This window comes from Drosophila melanogaster, chromosome X (genome assembly GCF_000001215.4).
Source record: "Drosophila melanogaster chromosome X".
Classification (NCBI taxonomy): domain Eukaryota; kingdom Metazoa; phylum Arthropoda; class Insecta; order Diptera; family Drosophilidae; genus Drosophila; species Drosophila melanogaster.
Genome location: NC_004354.4, coordinates 4,702,043 through 4,729,638, shown reverse-complemented (window position 1 = coordinate 4,729,638; position 27,596 = coordinate 4,702,043). Strand labels below are relative to the sequence as shown.

The following is a 27,596-nucleotide window of genomic DNA, read 5'->3' as shown; positions in this document are numbered from 1 at the left end:
GTTATTTTAAAAGTGCTCTCAATTTCTTAACAACAAATGCGATTGCTTAGTATCAATACACCAACATATCATGCAACTGTAATGGCAACAGTTGAAAGTTATAAATTAAAAATGCTCTTTATCAAGCTGGAAGAAAAATCAAACATATGGTGCGATAAATATTTTTAAGATAAACCTCTATTCTCTGAAATGAAATTTGGGATTTTACTGAAGTAGACCTATTTTCGTGACCACCGCTGTGCATGTGTGGATGGAAATAGCAATGCAGTAAACCGCAAATGTTTGTTACTCCATTACGTTTGTGTGTGGCTTTCCGTGTGTGGATGGTTTAGATTTCGCTTTTCCACATTTTCCCCTTTTCGAAATTTATTGCCGGCATTCCAAAAAAGATTTTCACTTGTATTTTAGCATTCGCCATCGATGGCCAGCTCTCAATCCGAACTCCCAGCTCCCAGCTCCCAACGAACCAATTATCCTGGAAGGCTGGGCGGTTTGAGGTTGACATGAAAGATTCCCCACTGCCCAAATCCAGCACCTTCAATTATCGGCTTAGTTGGATCTGCAGTTGCAGCAGTTCGATTGCAGCAGCTGTTCGCACGGCATTTTTGGGCCAGCAAACAGGATGCGGAAAACCGGAAGCTGGGAACTGGAAATGGGCAAGAATCTGGTTTTTGGCTGCCATTCAATTAGGTATCGGTCAGCCCAATTCAACTGCTGCTAACTGGCAACTGGAGATTTGGCGATTGCAGCTGCCCATTGTCAACACTTCAATTAACGCAATAGCAGGTAAAAAGGGGACATCTTTTCATCGAGATCTCGACCTTGTTTTGCTATCCTTGCAAACAATTGATGGTATGTCGTAAGTTTGTGCGAATAAAATGGTTTTGGAAATATATATATATATTGTTTATTAGTTTATGGCCCCAAAAAATGCTACAACACAATATTGAAACCGTTGTTATCTGAAGGGAATGCAACGATTCGAGCTTCATATTGAGAAGGTCCTGTTTTCTCTCTGTTCCTGCATAGTTCCTCTTTCATTTCGCATCTTTTTCCACTGGCCGCAGTCTCGCAGGATATGCTAACTAAGGACTATGCCACCATATTCGACAATTTGTTGGGCACCAAGTTAATATGCATTGATGCGTTATTCATACGCCCCGTGGGACGGGCGAATAGCAAAACTCTCAATGGGCCTTTGTTAATTTGTATGTGTGTGTATGTGTATTTTGCGTGTATTTGATTTGATGCGTTTAGTACTTAGGATAACAATTACGTTTAGGTTAACTAGCATAAATCTATAATCATCACATTATGGCACAATGTATGTTATGTAGTATATATATATCGTATATATAGAGAGACTGATATACATAGATATCGATTGATATAACAAATTAAATTTTCAGCTAACCGCACGCTTCAACTGAATCACTTTTGATTCAATCATCTCACTTGTGATTCCGCGTGATTTGCTGGCAAATTTAAAGCCCTCTTCTCGTGTTTCATGAGAAGTTTCATGATATCATCTATCACTCCTCTCATGGAGTTTAAAACCATAAATATTTTATTATAAATATTCACTATTCACGCTATCAGGCGACCCGTATTACGATTTCGACGACTTCCGGCTCCGCCATAATTACTACCATAATGATCGCCATTTATTTGGGTCAGTGTAGTCGTTGTATGCGGCACATAGAGACTCGTATTGTTACGCGCATGTCGACGTCTATAGCGATATCCCGTTATCAGTTCTCGAACCGTCTTTCGGTACTTATCGGAAAGTACACAGTATAGAAAAAAATTGGATGCCGCATGTAGGGAGGCCAATAGGTTACACACATTTCCCGCCACCACCTGAGTGCCAATTTGAATTTCCATATACTGATTGACTATCAAATAGATCGCCCAAGGCAATTGGCAAACTATGAACATTAACACCACCGCAATAAGTGTGATCGTCACGCGATTTTCCTGCGATACGCTGCCTTTTAGTCCAGAATTTGATTTGCGCTAAGGATTCAGAATTTATACAACATATCATCATCATCATCATCGTTTCGAATAACTCACTTTTGTGCGCCTTATGCTGCTGGCATTGGTCAGGTCACCACGCAGATTCTTGGACCGATGAACCAATAGAATGAGAATGGAGTTGAAGGTGGCCAATAGAAGTAGGGGGAATACCACGAAGACCAGCAGGGTGAACAGGTTCCACAGATAGCTGTATAGCTCATCATAGCCCAGTTCCGAAAGACCATGATTGTAATAGGTCACCTAAAACATATAGATAGATACATAGAATACATACATAGATTTCCATTAAGAACAACCTTTTAAGCAATGGAATATCCCAAGCGACTAAGTAAAAGCATGTCTTACAAAACCCAAAGCACTGATATCATTTTAAGTTATCACCGAATTTATCATAGTCATGGCGCTTGTACACCGCTCGTGATTTTCACTGGTTAACAATTTTCTCATGTTTTTTTCTCCAGGGAAATCGACGGTATTTCCAACATTATTTTACTCACATTTTGACAGTATTCCGTTACGTTAAATGCGAATGCATCCGTATTGTTGATGTTGTGATTCTCAGCGCTGCGCTTGCGACGCCACAATTGCAGCAAACTCTCTGTGACCCCTGACCTCTGGGCCGCGTCTGCCACCTTCTGATCCTGCTCCTCCAGCGTTTTTCTCAGTGTGGGCAGCGTCACAAATCCAGATGACTGCCAGTGACGGCGATGTCGTGGAATGTTCTCTAGTTGAGGGCAAAGAAAGTAATGCAACTATCAACTACTTCACTTATAAAGCTGTCTAAAAGTATGCTTCGTACTTTTCAATGCATACTTCTAAGCATCTCTATTAATACAACTTCGATTTTTCCAAGTGTACACTACTGCTATACCCTCGTTACTCACCTGGCTCTCCATCACCACTGCCACTGCCCCAGTCGACGAGCTGATTAGAGCTGCCGGACGTCGTGGACTCCATGGCGGAGTCCGGCGATTGCCAAATGGTCGCCGGCGTGGGCAGCGGGGGCGTGGCCAGTGGGGGCGTGACTGCCACGGGTGGCGGCGGCATGGGCGAGATGTTGGCCACCGTTTGGTTGCACGGCTGGTAGGCGTCATCAATCTGCCTAGTACCAATCGTAATTGTATGCTCGAATGCCGTCGATAGTGTGGACAGCAAACAGAAGATGGCCACCGCTGGCAATGTAGAATATAAAGTTGCATATGGAAATGGATTCTATTGTTACATACGCCTATTTCAGCCAACTCACCTGCTATCACCTTTTTGGCCAGCGATTCCGTGCAGAATGTTTGCCTCTTGAGCGGATAGCGTATCGCAATGAATCTCTCGATGGTGAAGCACACGGCTATGTAAATTGAGATGTAACCTGTCCGGTAAAAACAGAGAAAGCAATTGTGAATGGGGGCGTGGCAGTACAATACGAACGCAATCAAAGATGCACTGCAAATATTTTGGGAAAATCCAATCCAAAAAGGATATATATACATATATATTTATTCAGGTTAAGTGTCTAATATAGATTGGTAAATTAAATTCAAACTTCGGTTAGACTGTGCCTTTTTTCCGTGTACTCTGGAATTATAAATAAACGCAGCTCCGCTGTTAATACCCCAAACCATCCATTTTTGACCGCACCACCAATTTATTTGCCGCGCGGGCTGTCAATTTATTCAAAACGCAGCGCACTCTAAGCGATTGACGTCCGTGCTGTGCTGATGAGGTTGCTGCGGGAGGGTGGGATATTCAAGGGGGGTGAGGGGGGTGAAAAGTGGGGTGGGAAAGCGGAAAACGGTTCGGAAAAACGCTATCGCATGGCAGTGAGCCTCAGCTGACCGCTGGCATTTCGCAGAAAGCGCTGCTTACTATACCTCGTAAATTGGCAGAGCTCAATGAAATTGATGCACAACAGAAACAGCAGCAGCAGCAGCAGCAGCAGCAGCAGCAGCAGCAACAGCCGCAGGTGCAATTCGAATTGATGGGCCCATCGCTGGAATCCGGTTGATACGGGGGGAAATGGGGGATACATTGGATCCGGGGATCCAGACGAGGCTAACCCGGGGAACTGGGGAATTTATGGAATCCGCACCATTCCACTTAGTGCTCTCCAAACGTTGCATTCGAACTGTTTTTGTTTTTTGCCCCCGGCAGCAATTGTTTTCACCGCATGATATGTACGCTTTTCTTATTGTAGTTTTGCGGGAATAATGTTAAATATAAAAACACCCTTTTGGTAAATTTTTTCAAATTGAAAGCTTATTTAAGCATAAAATACTCGTGTTTCGATTTAAAGAACACTAATCGAGTTACTTTCGGTCTCACAACCTTATTTATTGCATACTTTGCGACTGCTTTGAATTATTGAATTATTACTCCATTGCTACTTAATTCTAATTTGGTCAGTACTCACCGAAACTGTCGCACAGCCAGACAAAATAGCCATAGAGCTGCCAGTAGAGCTTGAAATGATACTTGGGATAGTCATAGTGCTGGAGTGACAGGATTAACTGGCACGTCAGGTAGGCAATATCCGTAATGGCCAGTGCCGTTAGATATATGTTCGTCGTGCATCTCATGCGCTTTCTAAAAATACCGTCAAGAATATCGAAAAGAATTGCAAATGGTGTTGATTCTGTTGGGCACTCGACGCATTTGGAAATCAGGCCAAACCATTTCGGTGGACAATGCAAAAACGCTGCCAAGTGCAACACCAATTGAAATAGCAAATTGCCTGAAAGCCAAACGATCGGTGGGGTTGTGCGCAGAGGGGGTGGAAAATTCCAGGCGGTTGATGTGATGGGCGCGGGGCCTTGGGCATTTTCCGAAATGCGCACAAATGTCGGCACAGTCATAAAGCCAAAAGATGAACAATAAAAACTAACTGTTAGCATTTAGTTTTCTCCCTGGCATCGCCCGCAGCTCTGATAGTTAAATTCTCTTGTATTCCCGTAAAACAAAATAAAATAACGTAATGAAAATATTTAATTAAAAAGCCATTCATGCCGTCAACGCTCAATGTTAAGCTAGTTGCTTTGAAAAGTTGTAAATATGGTTTAAAATAATAAAGTTCATGCTATAAATATCAATAAATTTTGTTTAGCAAATAAATGAATTTGCTAAGATCTTAGCAAGGAACACAGTTTATCTTTTTTTTTCACGTTTTCCTGGGAAATGGACATATGGTGTCATAGCAGTCAGCCTAACGCACAGAGCACTTGCAACTGTCGCATATTTTCCGGCAGACATAAAAAACACACCCATCCACACAGCATATCGCCTATCTGTGTGCGTTTTTGCATTTGGCACATAAAATGGCTCTTATTGTTTCAGTTACTGTTATTGTTGTTGCACTTGTACCCAACGTAGTTGTTGCTGTTGTTATTGTTATCGTTGTTGGCTGTGTGGAAATGATTTTAAAGTGCAGCGGTGGCTACAATTAAATGTCGTGTTTAATGCGCTGCGTACCTGCTCGCCGCTTCATCCATGTTCCACTTATTTCACACACACAGACACACACACACACGCACAACAGGACATGCAGTTGGATGCACAGAGAGAAAATCGTGCAAGTTAGCTGGCATTTTAAATGGAAAATTGTAACTTAAAACTAGTTTAAAACAAGCTCAAACGAATAAGTTGAAGTTTGGAATAAAATTAATTTGAAAAGGCTCATATATTTTATATGCATTGCATACTTTTTAGTACTTAACCAAATGCATGAAAATCCAATTAGTCGCTTTTGCATACCTAATAACTTAACATTCTTAACGTGGCAGCTAAAACTTCTTTCAAATGCCATCATCAGCTAAATGATTCATATTTAATTCGAAAATCTTGTGACCCTGCTGCATGCATAAAATAGCAGTGCCTAAAGGCCACGCCCACACCGTTGCCCAAAATCGGCTGGGCTATAATCCAGCAACAATAACCAACGAAAAGTGATGGGTGGCGTTTCAAGGGGTTCATGGGGTTCATGGGGTTCATGGGGTTCAAGGGGAGCCAGGGAGGACATGTGTGGGGTATACAAGTGCACTTACCGCGTCAAAACATAAATGCTCACTGAATTTCCCAATAGTCCAATAACAAAAACGCACGGCACCAAAATGCGTTGGACAACATGCCGCACTTCCGCCATATCCGCATCCGAAAACATTTCGCCAACAGTGGCGTTCGCCTCGTCCAGCGTCGCAGTCGCTGTCGACGTCGCAGTCGCTGTCGACGTCGAGGACATTGTCATGACTGCCACCACGCCTCCACAGCCGCCTCCGCCTCCGCCTTCGCCTCCTTTTCGCCGCCTATCCTGGCCACTTGAGTTTGGTCCGTATCGGTTGTGTTGCCCCGATTTTCCGTATCTTCGCTCGAATCCGATTCCAATTGCACTTTTGTCAGCGGCCAAAACACACACACACGCCCACCGGCCACGCCCACTGCAAAAAATGTGAAAGAAAACAGAACTTGAGTTAGGTGCACACACACACACACACACACACGTACATACAATATAAACGGTATGAAACTAATCTACTTAGTGCGCGGGCATTGTGGCAAATGTTATTGCCAACTCTTTTACAAATAAATCACTTGATAAGGTGTCGAAAAGTATGCAATGAAATAAGGAAACTGCCTTTTAACTTCGAAGTTCGAACGACAAACATAATGTTGCATACTTTTGGACATGTGTTTCAAATAACTTTTAATCAGCACTTTGCCATCCAAATGGTCGATCCCCAATCGCACAATTGTATTTCCAGTTGGGGCTAGTAAACAAGAGGAAAATCAACACGCTGCAGCGTTATAATTTCTCACGCTAATCCTTCGATATCCTTCCGTTGCCTGCGTTTCTTGCGTTCGGATGCCGCGGAATGATTTATGGCCAACTCGGATTGGCATTGATATTGGCCAACAAAATCGGACAGATACAGATAGCACTTGGCCAGCAGGAGGAAGCGCAACGTTAGTGGGTGGATATGCCCAGCAGCTCTGTCTTCCAGTTGTTTGTTGCAGATTTCTGCAGCAACCACTTGGATATTTGCCTCGAATTACATTTGCCACACACACAACCACACACACACACAGAGCCCGCATAGAAAGTTCACTTATTTATTTGGTTTTCAATTTCGGGGCTTTTTCGCTTATTTCTTTTGTTTCAGTTCGCAACAATCTCATTCCAAACATTTCTCGATTTTGCCACGATTTTTTCCCACGCCTTTTTGTACCCACCCACTTACAAGCTGGGCAGACAAATTGCGCGTAAAATAAAACTGCAATTGCAATTGCAGCGCGGGCAACTACAAAAAAAAAACATAAGCAACGAAAATAGTGCAAAATGAACGAAATAGAAAATGGAAAATCGCAAATAGACAAAAAGGAGAGCGAGGAATTGAAAAGCGTTTTAAAAACAATAAAAGTGGCAAATTCACAGTCAAGTTACCACCCCAAACCCCTCGAAATTCGCAAATATTGCACGTACGTGAGTGAAAACAAAAACCGAAAAACCGAAAAACGATATTCGTTGCATTAAGCGAACTTGGGTAAAGCAAACAAAAAAAAAAAAAACAAATCGAGATACAAAAATGCTTTTATTTCCGCTAGCCACATCTGATGACATTTGAGAGGTTAAAAAAAAAAGCAAAAAAGTAGCAGAAAGTGTACCCACTAATTGATCGCAAAAAAAAAACATTAAGTTGTTTTCATACTTTTGACAGTTTTTTCTGTGCGAAATCGTATTGAAAATCCTCAAAACTAAACAAGCTTAGTATTATAACTTCGATATCGAATTGAATCTACGCATTCTATCATATACCACATTTTAGCAGTGCAGTCCAGCTGCATTTGAATCCATCCACAGGAGCTGTAAGTTCCTGCCTCAGTTATCAATGAATGAATATGGAAATGGTTGAATGAATGCTGGAATGAATGGGCATGAATGAATGAATAGCTGACTAGCTGGCTGACTGAATAATTGAATGAATGCGTGAATGAACGGCGCCTGGAAGGAAAATGCCGGAATATGGCTAAAATGCCGCCGAGTGGAACGGAATGGAATGGAAAACAGGCCCATCTTTATTTATTTCACAATACGTCTGCTCTTCTTCTTCCTTGGGCTATACTCAGTTGTTGTTGTTGCTGTTGTTGTTGTGGCAGCCACAGGCAAACAAAGACTTTTTGTTGTCTGTTTTGTTGTTCTCGTTGGCGGTTTCTCTATACACATCTCTTTTTTAAGCAACAGAATTATTTTTTTTTTTTCGGAGCCCCGGCAATTTTAAGAGGTATGCGAGGATTTATTTGGGTTTGATCGTAAGTATTTTTATGAATTTTTAATGCATACTTCTTATCCAGTAAAAGTAAATACAACATTAGTGCACAAATATTACGTATACGTAATGTGGTTCGTCTTAAGGGAATGCAAGAAATTAATGTTTCTTACAGGGTATACACCAAATCCAAAGTAACCCTTTGGTCTATGGACACATTTCTGTATATGTGTCATTTGGGCAGACACAACAAAAGATGCCTAAATTAGCACACACACACACACACACACTCAGAAGCTCACACACACCTGGGCGTTTGACAGTTACGTGCGAAAAAGGCGAAGAAGAATTCTTCAGATTTTCCCCACTCTTCGGTTTTTGTTGCTACCAGGCCGCGTTCCACATTTTTTTTTTACAGTTCGGCCAGATGCAACAAAAAATGCTTACATTCTTCTAGTTTTTTTTTTTTTTTTTTTTTTTTGCATATCCACCTCCCCCTTGCATAATTAGTGAGTGGCTCAGTGGGTACAAAAAATAAAAATAATAATAATAGCAACAAGAGAAGCTTGGGCAAGTCAAGTGGCTGTGTGCCATTTTCTCAGCACCTGCAAAAAATGTGCCTTGCTCCTAATTGGCAGTCAACTACAAAGAAAATGGAGAAAATGGCTTTAAAGCCAGGTCCAAGGAGGCAGTCGAAAAAAAAAAAATAAAACGAGAAGAAAGCCAGGCCCGCGGCTGAGTTTTTTCCCTGATTAGGATAAGTTGCATTTAAGCAACATTTAAAATTAACTTTAAATTGAAAACCAGACAGAGAGAAAGCGCTCAAAAGAGCCGAAGGGAACAACACTGAAAATATGGGCTAAAAATTAAGTATTTTAAAGGGGGAGACTAAAAACTTAAACAAAGATATCACAATTAAACGATTACTATATACCAGTGCACTAACCTAAACATTCTATATAGTTACATGCGAATTTGTTTAAGTCTAGTCCACATATTTTTTGACCGTGTATGGCCTGAAGCGCTCTCCAAACCCACTGACCACATAAATCCACGAGGGCCAAGTCAACGCTTTTTGGGTTTTGTTTATCGTTGGCCGTCTTCTCAGTCCGGCAGCACTTCATCTCCTTAACCCCAGTGCATTTTGTTTACCCCGAACCAGCAGCGGCAACAAGATAAAGTCAAATAGTTACAACAGCATCATGACAAGGCAGCCCCAGTCACTCACATTGGAGTTGGAGTTGGAGTTGGAAAGAGTGCGACAGAGTCGGGCAGAAAGAGAGGGGACTACTACAGTCGTACAGAGAGAGTCAGTCAGTCAGTCAGTCAGCCAGTCAGTCAACCATTCCATCAGGTTACCCTAGGTCCGAGTTTCGGAGTCAGCAACCAAGGCATCCATTGCAGCCTTTGTGGCAAAACAAACAGGAGCTCGAAGCTCGGCGGACAGAGGTGGGTAGTCCTTTGAGGTGGGGGGAGGTCGCAAGGGGTCGCAAGGGGTCGGCAGCTCCGACAGCTTCTTCTTTCACTTGAAACTACAACAACCAGTGCGCTAAACTATACTATACCGACTTTGTGGCATTGAGAATGTCGGCAAAAAGGAGAAAAACACAGTTTTTTTTCTGTTTTTTGCACTTCAAGAAGGTACACTTCACGAGTTACCCTGTAATTTGAACAAACCAATGTGCTAATCCTAGTTCTAGTTAATTACGAAGTGTATATAGAATAACTTATGATATCTATAGAAATATAATGATGGGTAATTATTTACTAAAGCCTGCCGTTAAAATTGCAATTTAGTCACCTGTTTTAGAGGCACAATGTTCTTGTGTAAAGTTAGTGCAAGCAGATTTGGTCCTGGCAGCGATACCTCTTGGAAAACTGTCGGGGGGGAAAAAAAAAGGATGCAGGGCAAGTACAGTTTCCCTCAGGTATTTTTGCATTTGATTTCCAAGTACTGTCTCGTCGTAGCCGGACTTTTGTGGTGAGCATGGAAATGGGGAAAGAATCTGTCCAGGACTCGCAGGATACGGGGAGTGAAAAGGGATGCAGGATCCGGATCGGGATACGGATGACGGTTGTCCGGACTGAGGCCAAGGTGCAGCATTGCCGTGACAGCCCATCAACTTGAATTTCCCTCTCCTGATTTCCCATCGCCACACTCCAGATTTCCCACCCAGATTTCGCAACCCAGTCTGCACTTTTTTTTTTTTGATGATGCCCCGGCTTGGCAGACAAAATTGCATTTCGCTCAAGGTGTGACCAGGTCCGAGTGCAATGCGAAGTCCCCTGCCAAGCGTTTATAAATCGTGTGACAAGCACATATACACAGCTGAAGTGCGGGGACAGAAAAAACGCAGTAGTGGTAGTAGAAAAACCTTGTTACATTATCTTATTAAAAACTGATTTCCGTTCAGACTACCTATTTGTGCCCCTTTGCAAGTCAAATGGTTTTCTAATTAGCCATTTAGTTATTCAAAGGGTTATTAGTTATGCACACGTCATTGATTTTTTTACTGTGTAGCAGAGGGGGGGGGGAGGGTGAATACTGTGCAAAGGACCAACGTCCATTGCCATAAAACTTAAACAAGTTATTTATGCACACGCGTTGCGTGCTTGAAGCTCGTTTTCAATTGCAGCTGGCGAATGTTTAAGAGCTGCGGAAAGGGAGGGAATGAAAATGGGCTGAGGATATATGCAAGGTGCATGAAAAGTGGTAGATGTGCAGGAAGGGAGGTGGGGGGTTGGTTGTGAAGCGGGTGAAAAGCGGTGCCTGCAACGGGGCCTTAAATTATCAACATGGAATGCAATTTTCCAAACTGTCTATTTTCTATGCAAATTCGCTTGCATTTCACAACGCGCTGCGCTTTGCGCTTTTGCTCTCTATCTTTCTACAGCCACGCCCACCGTCGCCCACCACCCTCACTATTTTTAAGGGGGCTGGTGTGGGACAGTCGGTGCAGACAGGCCATATCAGACATATCACAGAGAAAGCTGAGAGCGAAGAAAGCAGCAGCAGCAGCAGCAGCGGCGGTGGCGGCGGGGAAAAAAGCGTCGCACAAACATGCAAATGTGTTGCATAGTTTAGGGCGCCCTCACACACACACACTCACACTTATCAAAAGCATCCTGGCCCTTCTCTCGCTGTGTGTGTGTGTGTGTGTGTGTGTTTGTGCGGCATATTAACTTGATATATATTTAGCTGGCATATATAAAGCTTACGACAGATTCTTTTTATTGCCCGGGGCGAGAAATACGCAAACGTAATTGGAAAAAAGAAAGCGGCTCTACCAAAAATTCACTTTCGGACCTTAGAAATTTCCTGGAAATTTGTCCAAATTCCGAGTTTCCGTGTTTTCCTCGCAAAACTGCATTCAACACAGGGCCACTTGGGCCCGGCTAATCAGCGAGCTCTTCGGCGCTGTTGCTCTTATTGCATCATTGATGGATGCCAATGGCATGCTTAACCCATGGTCGACGCCACCCCCCCTCCCACCCACCTTTTTGTGGAGCCAACGCTTACGGGGCTGCCACAAAATCAAGCCACATTGATGGAGAAAGCGCGTCAATGCCAATGAAAAACCAAATGAGCGTCGCTTTGAGCGCTCCACTCGATTAATACGTTGCGCCACATAGTAGTAGCCATCGGGTTTGGTGGCCTGGCAATTGGGCGTCCAGTGGGCGAAAGGTCCTGCGATTGATGGGGGGGGGGGGGGGGGGGGTTGCGTCACTACTGAACGGGCTAACGCACCCAATGGAGGCGTAACTTTTCAGCTGGCCACGTGACCAGCGACCTCCGGCCATACACTCGCAAAAAAAAAAAAGAAGATTTTCCAAATGTTATATTTGAGTGAGCGCTTTTCAAACGCACCCCATTTGGATTGGAAAAGCTTGGGCAAAATCATGGCGACTTAAAGGCATGATTGTTCTGATTGGTCTAGCTTATCGGGGTCAGCAACAATGTTTAGCTATTTTGGGACAATTGGCGCCGTTGCTCAATTACACAGAGCAGAGATGGCGATTGAAGGTGTTTTGGCTGCCAACACGGTTGGCGATGAAATTTAGTAGCGTGTGTAGCAGAAGTAGCTGCGAATCCCTTCTGACATTGACAAATAGTGTGCGAAGTACAATGCAGGCGCACACACGCACACATATCAACTGGCACATACAGAGGCACGCACACAGATGCGCTAACTGACACACGCATGCCGTGGCAAAATGTGTTGCATACTTGCGGGCGCAAATTATTGCCAGCAGGCAGCTGCAGCTGCGACTCACAGCTCGCCTGCTCCTTGTGCTGCTGCTGCTGCTGCTGCTGCTGCTGTTGCTCCTGTTTCAGCTCCTCCTCACCGCCAGCTTGCTAATTAACAAAGCACTTTACAGCTGTCCGTGGCATTTGGGCCATAGGGGTGCCAGCGGGGGCGATGCACTGGCAAAAACCAAACATCTAAACACACGACTTATCTGATAAAATGGTGCACGACTTTACTGCTGCCAAGCTTAACATAAAGTATTTTGATGTTAAGATATTTGTAGTTTACAACTAGCTGGGCTGGCAATTTTTTTGCGCAGTGCACTTCATGCCTTACACCTGGCCCAAAAACAACAACACAGCCGCAGCAGACAAAGCCTTTAGGACCATCGTCTCTGCGCAAGCTTATCCCGTTTCTTGGGCCGCCTCAGTACCGCCCCAGCCACGCCCCCTCCCCCACGAAACCGGCTGCATTAATTAAATTTTATAACGCCGCCACTGCAGCTGCCTGTGTGGAAACGTGGAAACACGTGACGCAGCAGAACGCGTTGCATAATTTGATGGCGCCAACGGCGAACCGGTGACAACGTTTAGAATTTGTCGCCAAAAGTTCCGCTGCGACCACGCAGGATTATGGTATGGTGCAGCATATATAACTAGATATTCCCACAGCCCAGTTAACTGCTTCAACGTATGTCGATATTGAATATGGTTTCCAGCAACTTGAAGTTTGAAACACTGCAACAAAATTACGCTAAATGTGAAATCCATTTCTTGGTAAGCAAAAAGCAAATTCATAGCACAATCTGGATAACAATATTTAACAATTAATTGTCAGCTAACTTTTAATATTAAAAAACAACAAAACACAAAGCATATAGAAATATATAAATTACTACTGCATATGCAAATTACACGAGTATTGATTATCAAATTTTCGACGATTTTTAGCTAAAGAAATCTGGACAAGAGCCATTTAATTAAGCGGAAAGTACGCATTTCAAACAATAAAGTTCTTCGTAAAATAAGAACAATAATAATAATAATACATTTTCGATATAAGCATACACTGCGTCACTGGGAAAATCGTAATTATATTCTGCATTTAAATATCTCTCTTGTCGTGTGAATTCTTCATTTTACGATTTTTCCAGCATAATTACATTATGTAAAAACAAATTGTTCATCAATTGCCGGAAAGTTGTGAAATTGCGGATCGCCAGCTGATTTAATTCTATTAGATGCGTTCGTTATTCGCAATTATTCACAATTATTCACAATTATTTATGTTGCCGAGTGGTTAACCAAGCGTTTATTTATTCAACATTATCTTTTATACGCTGTCAATTAATTGGCCTAAGGACTTGAGGCGTTTTGTCCGTTTTGTCCCCGAAAAGAAATTAAGACCGGAATTGGAATGAAAACTTAACAATTTTGCAACTCTAATCTGCGCGGCAATAAAATGAAAATGCTGCAAGGAGAAAACTTTGCCACGCGACCAAGGAGAATAAAAACGAAAATAAAATAAAACGAAAAAAAATAGAAGTAAGTGGAAAAGCGTCACGAAAATGCTCAGACAGCGAAAGCGGAAAGTGTTTATATATACATATATATACATATACATATATACATATATATTGTGTAGTGTATATGGGTGCCTCCATTGTTGCTAACTGCGCTGCGTTTATTTAGAAAGTTATTTCTCTCGCTCAGCGAAGGCAACAAAAAGTAACTAAAAATAAGCTCAGCCAAAATAAAAACATTGTTGCACATGCTCCACTCAGCACCCAAAAAAAAAAAAAAAAAAAAATACCCAGAAAATATGAAAAAAAAAAGAACTAAAACAAGCTGGCAACAATGTTGTCTGTTTTACCAAGCTGAGAGCTGTCTGGGAAAAGGGGGTGAAAAAGGGGCGGGTCCGGGGATTCTCCGCCTCATTAGCTCGTGGGATTTAGCCATGGATATGCTAAAAGGTTTTTATTATTATTTTATTCACTTTTTCGCCTGCTTTTCTTCTTTGTTTTACCCGCTGATGATTATTAATGGATTTATTTTTGGGCAATTTTAAGTTTGTCCGTTTATCATCACTTCGATCCGGTGACCTCGTTTTAAAAACTATGAATGACTTTTTGATTACGAAAGGTTCGGTAAGCCTTACTAAAATACTCGTATCTCCTTAAAAAAAACCGTACTCCAATTTTAAGCCCAAAATAATCAGTTTTTTCTATACAAAAATAAAAGTATTGTTACGAAAGTGGAATGCCATACATCGTTGAATTCGTTATGAAATTTCCAACAAAGTGGCATTCAAGGATAGAAATGTAAAATTTTGACCGTTTTTTGCAAAAATGGATGATGTTACCCCTTACCAAAAATGCGAAAAATTTGAAAAAAAAATTTTTTGGGAAAATGGAACAAAAATGATTAGGATAGTTAGTAATGGTAATCAGCACTACAAACATCAATTATTTTGGTTCAGAAGTCATTTTTGGGAAAGTTATGACCAAAATTGTAAATAAAATATTTAAATTTTTTTACAAAAAAATTAGTCCCAATTTTTTGGCCAAACAAAATCAGTTTTTTGTCTACAACAAAGAAAATAGTTGCCCAAATATAGAATGTTATACATCGTTGAATTCGTTATGAAATTTCCAACAAAGTGGCGTTCAAGGATAGAAATGTAAAATTTTGACCGTTTTTTGCAAAAATTGATGATGTTACCCCTTACCGAAAATGCGAAAAATTTGAAAAAAAATTTTTTTGGAAAATGGAACAAAAATTATTAGGATAGTTAGTAATGGTAATTAGCACTACAAAACATCAATTATTTTGGTTCAGAAGTCATTTTTGGGATAGTTATGACCAAAATTGTAAATAAAATGCAAAAATTGATGATGTTACCCCTTACCGAAAATGCGAAAAATTTGAACATTTTTTTTTTTTTTAAATCAGTGCATAGGTCATTAGGATAGTTGGCGTTGTTAATAAGCTGCAGAAAACAGACATTCCCACAGCTGAGAGTTTGTTTTTGGAAACGATAAAGCTTGATGAATGACAAAATTATTGTAAGGAGAGGATTTGATTGTGTGATGCCATTGGAGCTCGAAATTTCCAGAAATAGCTCGGAATTTGTAAATGGTATTCAAAAGAATCGCATTGTCACCACACCTGCCATTTTTCCATTTCGCTGCGCCTTTTGTTTAGTTTTACATTATTTTCTTGGACCTGGCATGTGGTCAACACGCAGCGAATTTACCGCAATCCGTTTGTGGAAGCTGTTTTCATAGTACTGAATGCTATTTATTATTATTATTTAGCCATCATTTTGGCTGCCAGTCAATTGGGCATTTTGTTTATAAACAATAAGTATACAGGGCGCCGAGAAGCACAACATTTTGTGATGTAGCTCATAAAAATGGCCAGCGAGGGTCCGGGGGGAAAGTAGGGAAAATCGAAAGAAATAATAAACACGAATTGCAAATATTTGTAAGCTTTCATCGAGGAATAAAGGTGTTGACGGAGGCAAACAGAATTAAAAACTGTGTGTATTTTTAGCGCCAGTAAATATCGTCGGAAATATCGCCAGGTATTATTCGCTTTTCCATATTCCTCATCACGTGACATAAACGAAAGTTACGTATACGCACTGTTGGCGCTTGTATGATATTTAATCGCGTGAGCTTGAAATGAAATCGAATTGAATCTCGAAAATAATGCGGTGACAATTAATTAAATACTTGGTCCTCATTCTGTGTCACCTGCTATTAATTTTTTTGTATATTTTTTTTTTGTATAATTTTGCACGTTTTTACCCTTGTTTACTTTATTATGCGTAAGAGATTATAATGGCATTAATTACGTATACGCACAGGTGAACACGGCATAAGGCACGATGGGCACTTAATTAGCGTGCGTGTGTCAGCCTGTTTGTTTATGTTTAAATGTCTGACGGCTTTGGCAAACATTTTCCTACACTCATTCGCTTATTCAGTGTTTGTTTGCCTTTTTTATGAGCACTTTTGTGCTTTGCGTTGCGAACAAGGACCGTCGGATACTCTTTTGTGATGGCAAATAAATTGAAAACATATGGCTATGCGTTGCTTTATAAATAGTTCCTCTTTTTTAATTATAAACATTTTTCTTCTCTTTTGCGTTGCCCAAGAAACATTGAGTATAATTCAAACCGAAATTAGTTATATGCACAAAGGTGCGAAAAATGTCATATAAATTCCCTAAAATCCCATCTGGGCATTCAGCTTTCTCCAAATTAGAGATACCAATAAATGGAATCTGCGGCATAACTGCTTCGCATTTATCAAAAGAATTGAGTCGCTTTGTAATTTCATTTTGCGGCCATTGAAAAGCGCGCCGAGTTTTGATATTTTTGTCAGCATGACATCTGAATTTGCATAATTAATCAATTAATGCTGCGATTTTAGAGCGAAAAGGGGAAATTTGTGGGCGTCACGTGCATAAATTTTGCTCATGTGATTTGCGCTCGTTTCATTTTCATTTCTGAATACAATTTTTAAGCCGCGCACGTGCTCCGACATGGCTAAATATACATACATATATAGATATATATATGTATATATATATATATTATATGTGCATTTGTATAGCCTGGCGTACGTGGACATCTATACTTTGGATACATGTGTAGGCCAAAAAAATGAACGGGCAAACGTGGCGGTTAACATTTAATTTGATATGCACTTTGTTTGTACCAGCGACATGGACATGTCAATTATTTAATGCTTAACGTTTAGTGCCTTATTGCATTTCAATTTTCCATTTAGCCATTTGACTCGATGCGTTTTTATTGCCGGCCATTCTTCGATATTCAGTCAAATTACGTGACGAGAATGGCATAAAAACACTTAAAGTGTGCCAAAAAAAAAGTAAAACATCTAATATTGAATAAATGGCCAACCGAGACGTATCTGCAATTTTATGCTGGGCAATTTGTTTAAATGGTTCAATATTAATGTTATTAGCTTGCTAATCAGGCGCGCAACCGAAAAATTATTTTTTATTTTTATTTATTTTATATCAATTGTACACTTTCAAAAACTAAGCAGCTCATTAATAATTTATATAGCCGTGCCGTATGCGTTTATTTAAATTTTAACGAGGAAACGCATCAAATTAATGGGCCATAAATTCGAAATTCAATTAAAAAATAAATTAAACAAAAATCGAATCAGCTGCAAATTTTATTTATTTATTTTGCAATTGAATGACGTATTTATTGACCATTAATTTAATGCGTTTGCCTGCCTTTCTGCACCATTTTTTTTTTGGTTTTTTTTTTTGAGTATATAATATAGAATATAACTCGAAACGGATCTCGTCTGTCAAGATTATAATAGATTTTTTTTGTATTATTGTACCAGGTAGCTGTGGCAAAATCCACTACACATGAGTCACTGCGTCCGAAGATTCCTGCCTGCCGTTGCGATTTCGGTTTTTGGGTTAAGAGATATGGCTGTCAGAGGTTTCAGTACTTCCACTCGCTTTTCGCCTGTTTATTTTCGTCGAGGGGTTCGTCATTAGACGGCTGCTGATTGAGTGTCCACTTGCTAATGGATATGGCTTTTACCCACCCGCGCCACCCGTGCCACATGCCCCAAACTAGCATACACACACCCCCCCCCTCTCTCTCTCTCCGCGCACCGAGTCGACCCCTTTCCGTTTCCCGCAGCCATTTTGCACATTTTGCTCAGGCTTTCCTGTCATGTTCCACCTGCCAGATGAATGCATTTGATTTGATATTTTCTGTCATCTGTGCGTCGTTTGCTGCTCTTTATTTTGGGTTTCCACTGCTCTGTTGTTCTTAGAATCATTAGTTTGTTTCGGTCTCGGTGCTTTTCCGTATCTCTGCATCTTTTTGTCACGTTCGCCTCTCGATTTTCGTGATTTGGACTTTTCATTTCTTGGGCCATTCTATTCAGGCGTCTTCTGTTCTATTCGATTCGTTTTGTTTTAACCCATCTATTTTTACGTACGAGCACAACAAATTAAATAAACAATATTGTCATTCTCTGCATTGCATTTTTCGCTTATTTAGCACAGTTTGCCTTAGTCATTGCCACATTTAAATCCACTTTTTATGGCTCTATTCGCATGTGGCCCGAATGATTTTCCTGCCTTGTGTGGTTAACTAATGGCCAGAAATGTTTTCGTTGTCATAAGATCTCGCATTTAATTTGCATTAGTGGCATGTATTTGTTTAAAAATACCCTTTTTTTTTAATGATCAAATATATGATTTTATAATGATGCGCGATTTTAGGCCTTGTAAAATTCGAAATCACTGGATTCTACGCCTTTTGACTTGATTTTTTGATTAATTCTAGGCGGGCTTTCGATTAAAAAGCCATAAAAAATTAATTACCAACACTGGCCATTTTCAGCGGATTTTCGTTTAATATTTACAAGAGAATCGACCTCCAAACAAAAGGCGAGCGTACAAATTATTGATTTGCGATCGAAATTGTGAGTATTTCAACTGGCAATTTAATTTCAATTTTCCGACCGCCTCATTTGATTCAAATGTGCACTTGGCCGCGGAATGCTAATGCATTTCCACTTGAATTCTGTGATCTTATCTCCGTACGCTGCGATACCAGCTGCATTCTTGGCCAAGAATTTCAATGGGTTAAGGGGTGCCCGTTGAAAGAAAACAACGGGTTAAGAGCGGCAGCGAACCAAATTCACAAGAAAAATATTCAAATTGGTTGGCATTTTGGTGACGTGCGGCGATCGCGTCCAACAGAAACAAAAATAAATAAATATAAATGTTGCGCATAAATTTCTATTTTAACCCAAGGTCGCGTCATCAGTTTGATTCTCTCTCTTCATCGCCGATAGGAAATCGCGACGAAAATTATGATCAAAAAATGAAAAATAATTATGTGGCAAAATGTGATGCCAAGATCAGGATCAAGATGTACAAACAATATTTTGACACAAAAAAAAAACCGAAAATGAACGCATTAAACCAATTTCACTTGCAATTTGAACGAATGTTTGTGAAATAACGACCTAATTCAATGGCATTTTCAAAAGCCGGCTTTAAATGGCAGCAAACAAAGAACATCCACTTAACACGTTTCAATTGTATAAATCAGCATTAACAGGGCTTCATCCGCACCTTGATCTACATTCCAAGATCAAAACCAAAGCAGATTGTTCTTCCGATTCTGCAACCGAAAAAAAACCCATGAATAGATCTTCTTTCATGAGATACAAAATGGCGGGGAGATGAAGATTTTGGGATGGTGTTGCCGCGTTAGATTGTTCAATTATTCAATTGGGGACTTCGAGACGGCGGCAAACAATTTTGATTATATTTATTAGATGCCGGGGGATTAGCTGCGCTGGCTTCTGTGGCAATTTCGTTGAGTATACGCCATGTATGCGCGGCCGAGCAGTTTAATTTTCTCCATCACACATGTGTTTCACATTATTTTTTTTTTTTTTATTTTCTTTTTGTATTTTTTATTTCGTATCTGAACCGCTGAAGCGCTGGCTGGCGAATTGAAATTGAAAATGAACATGAAAGTGTCTTGAGATGGAATTGAAATTGAAATGGGTATTTTGATCGGCTTTGCGGGCGGTGTGGCATCTTCTTAATTCAGTTCACCTTACCCACCCAGTTCTTCTTGCCCGCCGACTATGCAAATGTAGCGGAAATACTGAACAAATGCCACTAGACTTGTCCCTGGATCGTACTATATGTACATATACCCTATACCTGCCTGCACACACACACACATACATACATGCACAGATATATATTCATAAATGCGGAGCACAGGGCATACGGATGTACGTATGTATGTACGTATGTATGTACATTAGTTTCTCAAATGTTCCTGAATGATCTCTCGAAAATGTTTGCTCAAGTATGTCACTTGAGACGCGCACCAAACAATTCAATCGATTTAAGTGTATTTGATCAGCTCTCGACTTCAGTCTCAAGCGATATTCAAATATATTCTGCAAATTTATATATTTAAGATCATAGATAGTTGAGTTTCAATTATATACTATTCGCAAGTGATTTAAATATGAATTCAATTCATACCTGGAATAAACGAATTTTGCCTTGATGCACTGTTTATATATTTGCTGCTAATTATATTTTGGTCATGGCAGCAAGTCCATCAATTACACATTGCTATTGTTTTATTGGTCATTGAGTATTAATTATTATTGTTTTTGAAACCGTTCACATATTTTTGCGGTATGTCATTATAAAATTTTCCATATTTCTGCAGTGCCACTTCCATCACAATTAATTGTCAACAATTGAAGCCAAATGTTTGAAACAAGGAAATAACGACAACATAAATGTTTTGCACGATTTTAGTGCCGCCAGCGAGAAAGCGTGAATTTATATATAAATAAAATAAAAGAACGAACTTAAAAAGAAGCCAAGAGCGCACATTTTTGTGTGCTAAGTATGAAAGCAGCGTGAAGCCAAACAAATAAGAAAAAAAAAAAAAAAAAAACTAAAGAACGCAGCAAAAAATTCAAATGAAAATTTCGTTTGACACCCGCCGTTGGACTTTTCTAGTTTTGCGCAGAAAACCCCAAAAACGAAATTATGGCACAACAAAAACATAAGCGGGGGGGGGGGGCGGGTTTTTGACAATAAAAAGGCATCAACGCAATTGGAATGCAAAATATTTGCATCTAAATAAAGGCTCAAAACCGATCAAATGTGCAGTCAACGGAATCAGCAGATATTATGATAAAAACGCAATTGAATATTAAATTCGATTTTGAGTTGACGTTTATTCCATTTGATTTCTGGCTGACGATTTAATAAGCCATTTTTATGGCATTTTTGCCATTTACATTAAATGCGAGCCTAATTTCACAAATTAAATGATTTTATTGCACAACTCATGGTGTAATTCATACTTCATATTGAACACATTAATAGTTTGTTATTATTTGTTATTAATTTGTTTAGATTATTTGCACATGTATGTTTATGCTCCTCAATCAATCAATCCACACACTTTACAATAGAAACCAAAAAAACACACACACACACCCGCAGTGAAAAGAAAAGAAAAACAAAAAAAAAAAGAGTGGACTGGCGACAGGAAAGACCTCGGTTAGCACGTGAAGATCGGCGAAGATCAACGCCAGAGCATCGCGAGGAGACTGAATCCCCCGATCGGTCATATCGACTATATTCCCCGCACAACGGGCAGGTGTGCGAGCGAGAGGGTGCGGACGTGAGAGAGGGCGGGTGCACAGCGCGTGGCTCTCATCTCAACCGAACGGTAGAGATAAGACCAAGAAGAATAATAAGAAGCCATTTAGGCGGAATGATAAAATGAGTGCACCGCTCTGATCTCCCCACAGATCCGCTCGATTAGCCAGCCAGTTGCCGCCAAGGAGCGCGAAATGGAGCGCGTTGCTACAGGTGTCCGTTAGAAAAAGCTCCAAACGCTTTGCCCAAAAGCTCTGAAAAGTACCGTATCTTTTCATAATCTATGCTTTCAACTTTCAAACTTTCAATACAAATGCTTATACTTCAAATCAAAAAGCAAAAAATTAAAACGAAAACTGCATTACTAATATAATTAATTAATATATATTTTAAGTTCGCCATTTCCAACTCAAAACGGAATCATACTGTATATGTTTTACATAAATTTGCTTGCGTCTTTTGGGTTCAGAAACCAGCTAAAGCACTCTGGCGAAACTTTCAACTTGCTGAAAAGCTAACGATGGTGTTCCATTCCGTGGGGGCATACTACTTTTTGGGAGCGGGTGGCGCCTTGGTGGGCGGCTGTGCGGCTGGTTTTGGCTTCTTATCGCCATCGTCGCCCTCGCCTTTGGGCTGCTTGGCGTCGGCGCCCTTCTTGTCGCCACCTTTAGGTTCCTTGGCTTCCTTGGCCTTCTTGGCATCCTGCTTGGCCTTCCTTTCCTTGGCCTTGGCCACGTCAATCTCTGCGCCCACTGGCACGTCGTTGATCTCGCTGGCCGGCGTCTTCTTCGGCTTGCCAAAGCACACCTCCGCCAGCTTGATGTGCTCTAAATGGAATCCGGACACGCCGCGGATCTTACCATCCACATTCTTGGCATAGATATCGGTGTGCAGCTCATCAAGTTCTACCTCCCTGTCGGTGGTGGCTTTCTTGCAAATGCTATCCACCTGCTTCCTAGTCTTATCATCCAGGGCCTTCAGCTCCTCCTCGTCGGCGAGACACAAGGCGATGATCTGACTGCGAAAACTTGTAATCGGATCGCGTTTCTCCCTCGTCGATTGGACTTCTTCTCTCGAGCGATACGATGTACCCGGATCGGACATGGAGTGACCCACATAGCGATAGGTGCTCATCTCGAGCACAATGGGTCCGTGCTTGAGGGCATGGTCCACGGCGAATTGGGTGGCGCTACGCACGGCCAGCACCTGATTGCCATCGACCCAAAGACCAGGGATATATTGGCCACGCATGTAGAACTCCGTCATGGCAGAGGCCCGCTTAACGTGGGTGCCCATGCCGTAGTGATTGTTCTCGCAAACGAATATGCAGGGCAAGCACCACAGCTTGGCCATGTTGAAGGACTCAAAGATCTGGCCCTGATTGGCGGCACCATCACCATAAAGGACCACCGACACGCCGTTGTCCTTGCGATAACTGTGCGCGAGGCCAATTCCCGCGCCGAGCGGAACTTGGGCACCAACGATACCATTGCCGCCATAAAACTTATCGCTGTACATGTGCATAGAGCCACCTTTGCCCCGGCTGCATCCAGTTCGAACTCCGAACAATTCCGCCATTATTTCGTAAAGGGAAACACCCATTAAATAGGTCCAGGCATGACAACGGTATGCCGTTATGACCGAGTCGCAGGACCTCAAACGCTGCTTCATGCCAACAGCGACGGCCTCCTGTCCGTTATATAAATGGCAGAAGCCGCGGATTTTTCGCTCCTTATAGTAGTTGCCCGCCACCGTCTCGAACCGGCGCAGTTCCAGCATCTGCGTGTACATCGTCAGGGCGTCCTCCCTGGACAGCTCCACGTCCATTGTGGGTCCATTCTCCAGGTCGTAGCACTTGAACGTCTGCAACGGGCATAACAAAATCATTAAAGTAACCCATTTCGGAATGCTGCTCTAGTAGGAACGCAAGAAGAATCTATGTGTTGTGCAGCACTGAAAAATATCAGCAGCTTATGTCTATATTCAGTGTTGGTCTACGCGATGAGCAGATTAAGTCGTTTCTATGTTAGATTTATATCAGCTATACTTAACAGCAAATATTTAAACATTTTTCAGAGTACATAATTTAATTCAAAATGAAAAATATAACTTTTACGATATAGCTTTTTTCAATGGTATTTACTTATCCATTGACCTTCTTGTGATAATCAAAACACTTACGTTCTCCAGGGTCAAACAGCTACATTTGTGGCGCCCTATTATCCTGCAGAGCATATTTCTCTCGAGGATGGAGTGGGCTCCACTGCATCTCATCGCCACGCGGACACAACTGAACTTCATCATTGGCCCTTGCCCGAATACCAATTCCCAAACACCGGGGCACTAAAATGAGCTTGTAGCCAAATGGGCAATTGCCACGCACTAAAATTTTGAATATGATCGGAAATTGTTGAAAAATGGATTTGTACTCAACCGAAAAGAAATCGACAGTAAAATCATAAGCAAATCGACAGAGATGGCAACTGTCACTAAACAGAACGAGAAGGAAATATAACGATTTTGGGATTGCTTATGGAGCTGACAACTGCTCCTTTTCAAATACTACTTTGATTCGAACTGTAATTCTTCCACAAATCGAATTATCTATTAAATCTATTCCGTTTATTAATATCTTATAAATCTATCAAAATTCTATAGTGCAAGTATAGGTGAAACAGACTGAGATTTTCACATTTCAAAAGTACATACTTGATTCACTTTTGTTAAGAAAACTAATTTGGATTAATTTTTCTAGATTTTTATATTTTCAACAATTTACACCTCGCTTTATCCTTATTGAACACGTTCGCAATATAATATCCAATGCAGTACCCCAGAGTTATGTGGTGCGCTACGATGTGTGGTTGGAGTGCTCCGATTAGCTAAGCTTTTTGTGGGTCTCTTCGGATCCGTTCCGTTCTACGGGGTTCTCATCGTTCAACTTTCGGCTTATGATCTAGAGATTTCGCTTGTGTCCAAGTTTCTGAGTTATTGTGTCTTCTTGTCTGTCTGTCAGTGATTTGTGTTTGCTGTTCGGTTTTCTTGTTTCGTTTAAGGTTCTTGTGAGTTCCCGAATCAGATTCGTTGGCCCGATGACTTAGTGATTGACGCCCTTGCGCTCCTGGATGTGATCAATATCGTAGGCGATGGTGCCGCGCAGCTTGGGCTCCAGATTGTTGGAGTACACGTCCGTCCAGAGGTGGCTCACGCCCAGCTCGGCATCGGACTTGGCGAAGGCGGTGGCCTCGTCGACCTCCTTGCGTACCTTCAGATCGATGGCCTGGAAGATGTTTTTTTCTTTTAGCAATCATAACTCATAACAAAAATAAAACCCTATAAGCCAAACCCACCTTAACTTCATCGGTGGTAATCAGACCCAGCTCGATGCACAGCTCCTTGAAGGAGGTGATGGGATCACGCTTCTGGCGCACCTCCTGGATCTCCTCGCGTGTGCGGTACGATGTGCCCGGATCGGACATGGAGTGTCCAGAGTATCGGTACGTGTTCGTCTCCATCACCAAAGGTCCGTGAGTGTTCACATAGTTGATGGCGAACTCGGTGGCGCTGCGCACGGCCAGCACATCCATGCCGTCCACCCAGATTCCGGGCAGAGCGTCGCCGCGGGTATAGTAATCAGTGTTGCAGGAAGCACGCTCAGAACTGGTGCCCATTCCTAATGGGTATAATTATACAACATTTGGTTTAAGTAAATATCTTTTAGCATTGTTCCACTTTCTACAGCACTCACCGTAGTTGTTGTTCTCGCAGACAAAGATCACAGGCAGTTTCCACAGGTAGGCCATGTTGTAAGCCTCGAACACCTGTCCTTGATTGGCGGCACCATCACCGTAGAGGGCCAGGCACATGCCGCCATTGCCCTTGTACTTGCAGGCCAAGCCAACGCCGGCACCCAAAGGAACTTGAGCACCCACGATGCCATTGCCTCCGTAGAAGTTCGGTGCGTACATGTGCATGGAGCCACCCTTGCCGCGGGCACAGCCACCCTGGACACCGGTGAGCTCAGCCAGTACGCCGCTGGGTGAGACGCCCATCAGGTAGGTCCATCCGTGGACACGGTACGCCGAGATGATGTTGTCCACATCCCGCATCGCCGCCTTCATGCCAACGGCGCATGCCTCCTGGCCGGAATACAGATGACAGAAGCCGCGAATGATCTTCTCCTTGTACAGATTACCGGCGGCCGTCTCCAACCGACGGATCGTCTGCATCTGTGTGTAGTACTTGAGGGCCTGATCCTTGGTCAGCTTCACTTCCGTGGCGGGTCCTTCGTCCAGGCGGTGCAGCTTGAAGGGCTGCAAAGTTGGAAAGCATATTTAGAATTTAGATCCCTAAACTTCATTAATTTTAAAAACGTTTTCTACTTTTACATTAACAACTGACACACACATCTGATAAGAACGTAACGGAAACGTTTGGAACGCATGATAAGTAATAAAATGATAGCAGTTTGATTGGATAAACCAAATAACCATAGGCTTCAAGCTTCTCTAATCAAAGTATACTAATCTATAGAGAGCTATAACCACATATCGAGGATTTTCGGAAGTATGCTCCAAAAACCAAATTTGGATTTATGGCGGCTAATTTATGGCGTGAGAATCGACGTAAACAGAGAGCCAGACAGACAGACGGAGAGAAAGAGAGAGAGGGTGAAAATCGGCGGATCGTTGATAAGACTATATGTTATATGGTGCGTGAACAGTCACGCGTCGGCCACGCAAAAGGCAGACGGTGATAAAGAGCGTGGGAGACGGAAAACTACAAATTACTGCGTGACCTTGTCATTTGAAAATGAGCGGATTGACCGGCAAAATGCAACCCTGCACTTACACACACACACACACACACGCAAACCGTTTGCTATCTGGCGAAAATCGCATTATGTAACCGTATTTTTTCCCTTCCGACTTTTGAATTTTCCTGAGTTACAAGTACTTAATGCTATAATACGCACCCGATTCACTTGAACGGTGGCCTCCGTGGCATAATTGTTGGTTTTCGAAACACCTGCTTGGGCTGCATTCTGGAATAAACCGAAAAACGACGATGAATATCTCCCATTCCTGATGATATCGATGCTGCTGTTGTTGTTGTTGTTGCTAAGTATCCGACATCCGCTGATGATGATGTTGTTGTTGTTGTTGTTATGGCAACGCTTTTAGTGTTTTCATTATCGAATGGATTTGTTCAATTGCATTTTTAGTGACAACAATTAGAAATGTTAGTGGGTGCAAAGCGGGATTGGGATTACGTACTTTTTGCAGTTGCTTAACAATAATGGGCAATTCGCTAACGCGTGACAGAGTACGCAACATTTTCGCTGTGTTATTCTCGTTCGACTGACAGAAATTGGATGTGAATGGGGGCTTTCTATATGCGGATTGTCCGGATCTAGAATCGCACGCTATATATCTGGTGTCTCAGTCGCACCGCCGCGCGTCGTTGTAAGTTAAACAATCGGAAAAAAAGGTAGCGAGATTAGTTTATCAACTACTATATTGCACAACTATAACAACCGTTTGGCGTTATAGCGAAAAATAACGCACCACTTGGCCTATTAGTGTGACCCTAAATAAAATACTGCAGCTTTCCCTGTTTTCAAAAAATACTAAATTAGCTTATCGAACTTTCTTTTTCAATATAACTTGAAATATAAATGTTTACGTAAAATATTCAATAAGCTTTTATATAATGTGTCACACAATGTTATATCAAAATAATAGTAGTGTTTGGCGGTTATTGAAATACTCGAATAAATACTTACTCAATCACATTTTATATTACTTTGCCGCCCAAATAAAACG

General features: G+C 41.6%; 3 protein-coding genes across 10 annotated transcripts; all 3 read right to left on the bottom strand.

Annotated features, from left to right (window-relative positions):
• Positions 1-151: 151 nt before the first annotated feature.
• Proc-R (Proctolin receptor) lies at positions 152-21,723 on the bottom strand. 5 transcript variants are annotated; one of them, NM_131955.2, is made up of 9 exons: positions 21,666-21,723; positions 20,629-20,815; positions 6,072-6,461; positions 4,445-4,617; positions 3,287-3,403; positions 2,925-3,212; positions 2,538-2,764; positions 2,077-2,280; positions 152-2,016 (listed from the first exon to the last, which is right to left on the bottom strand). In NM_131955.2, the coding sequence occupies exons 3-9, from the start codon at positions 6,269-6,271 to the stop codon at positions 1,588-1,590; spliced, it is 1,638 nt and encodes a 545-aa protein (NP_572183.1). In that variant the 5' UTR covers positions 6,272-6,461; positions 20,629-20,815; positions 21,666-21,723; the 3' UTR covers positions 152-1,587.
• A 411-nt stretch (positions 21,724-22,134) lies between these two features.
• CG7024 (uncharacterized protein) lies at positions 22,135-24,330 on the bottom strand. The gene is made up of 2 exons (NM_131954.1): positions 23,953-24,330; positions 22,135-23,634 (listed from the first exon to the last, which is right to left on the bottom strand). Exons 1-2 carry the CDS (start codon positions 24,073-24,075, stop codon positions 22,318-22,320), a joined length of 1,440 nt encoding a protein of 479 aa, NP_572182.1. The 5' UTR covers positions 24,076-24,330; the 3' UTR covers positions 22,135-22,317.
• A 43-nt stretch (positions 24,331-24,373) lies between these two features.
• Positions 24,374-27,355, bottom strand: Pdha (Pyruvate dehydrogenase E1 alpha subunit). 4 transcript variants are annotated; one of them, NM_167018.2, is made up of 6 exons: positions 27,339-27,355; positions 27,048-27,204; positions 26,747-26,815; positions 25,520-26,084; positions 25,122-25,444; positions 24,516-25,051 (listed from the first exon to the last, which is right to left on the bottom strand). In NM_167018.2, exons 2-6 carry the CDS (start codon positions 27,105-27,107, stop codon positions 24,869-24,871), a joined length of 1,200 nt encoding a protein of 399 aa, NP_726946.1. In that variant the 5' UTR covers positions 27,108-27,204; positions 27,339-27,355; the 3' UTR covers positions 24,516-24,868. The 4 variants fall into 4 exon arrangements, with proteins under 4 accessions (NP_726945.1, NP_726946.1, NP_572181.4 ...); NM_167017.3 differs by lacking the exon at positions 27,339-27,355 and having other exon boundaries at positions 24,374-25,051; positions 26,747-26,947; positions 27,048-27,314; NM_131953.5 differs by lacking the exon at positions 27,339-27,355 and having other exon boundaries at positions 27,048-27,314.
• Positions 27,356-27,596: the final 241 nt, after the last annotated feature.

Coding starts and splice junctions, on each gene's coding strand:
- Proc-R (NM_131955.2), bottom strand. CDS start 6,271: ATGACAATGTCCTCGACGTCGACAGCGACTGCGACGTCGACAGCGACT. Junction 3,404..4,444: donor CTGGCTGTGCGACAGTTTCG/GTGAGTACTGAC, acceptor TTTACCGGACAG/GTTACATCTCAATTTACATA. Junction 2,765..2,924: donor CAGTGGTGATGGAGAGCCAG/GTGAGTAACGAG, acceptor GCCCTCAACTAG/AGAACATTCCACGACATCGC.
- CG7024 (NM_131954.1), bottom strand. CDS start 24,075: ATGATGAAGTTCAGTTGTGTCCGCGTGGCGATGAGATGCAGTGGAGCC. Junction 23,635..23,952: donor GCTGTTTGACCCTGGAGAAC/GTAAGTGTTTTG, acceptor TGCCCGTTGCAG/ACGTTCAAGTGCTACGACCT.
- Pdha (NM_167017.3), bottom strand. CDS start 27,107: ATGTTGCGTACTCTGTCACGCGTTAGCGAATTGCCCATTATTGTTAAG. Junction 26,085..26,746: donor CCACCGTTCAAGTGAATCGG/GTGCGTATTATA, acceptor CCAACTTTGCAG/CCCTTCAAGCTGCACCGCCT. Junction 25,052..25,121: donor TTACCACCGATGAAGTTAAG/GTGGGTTTGGCT, acceptor AACATCTTCCAG/GCCATCGATCTGAAGGTACG.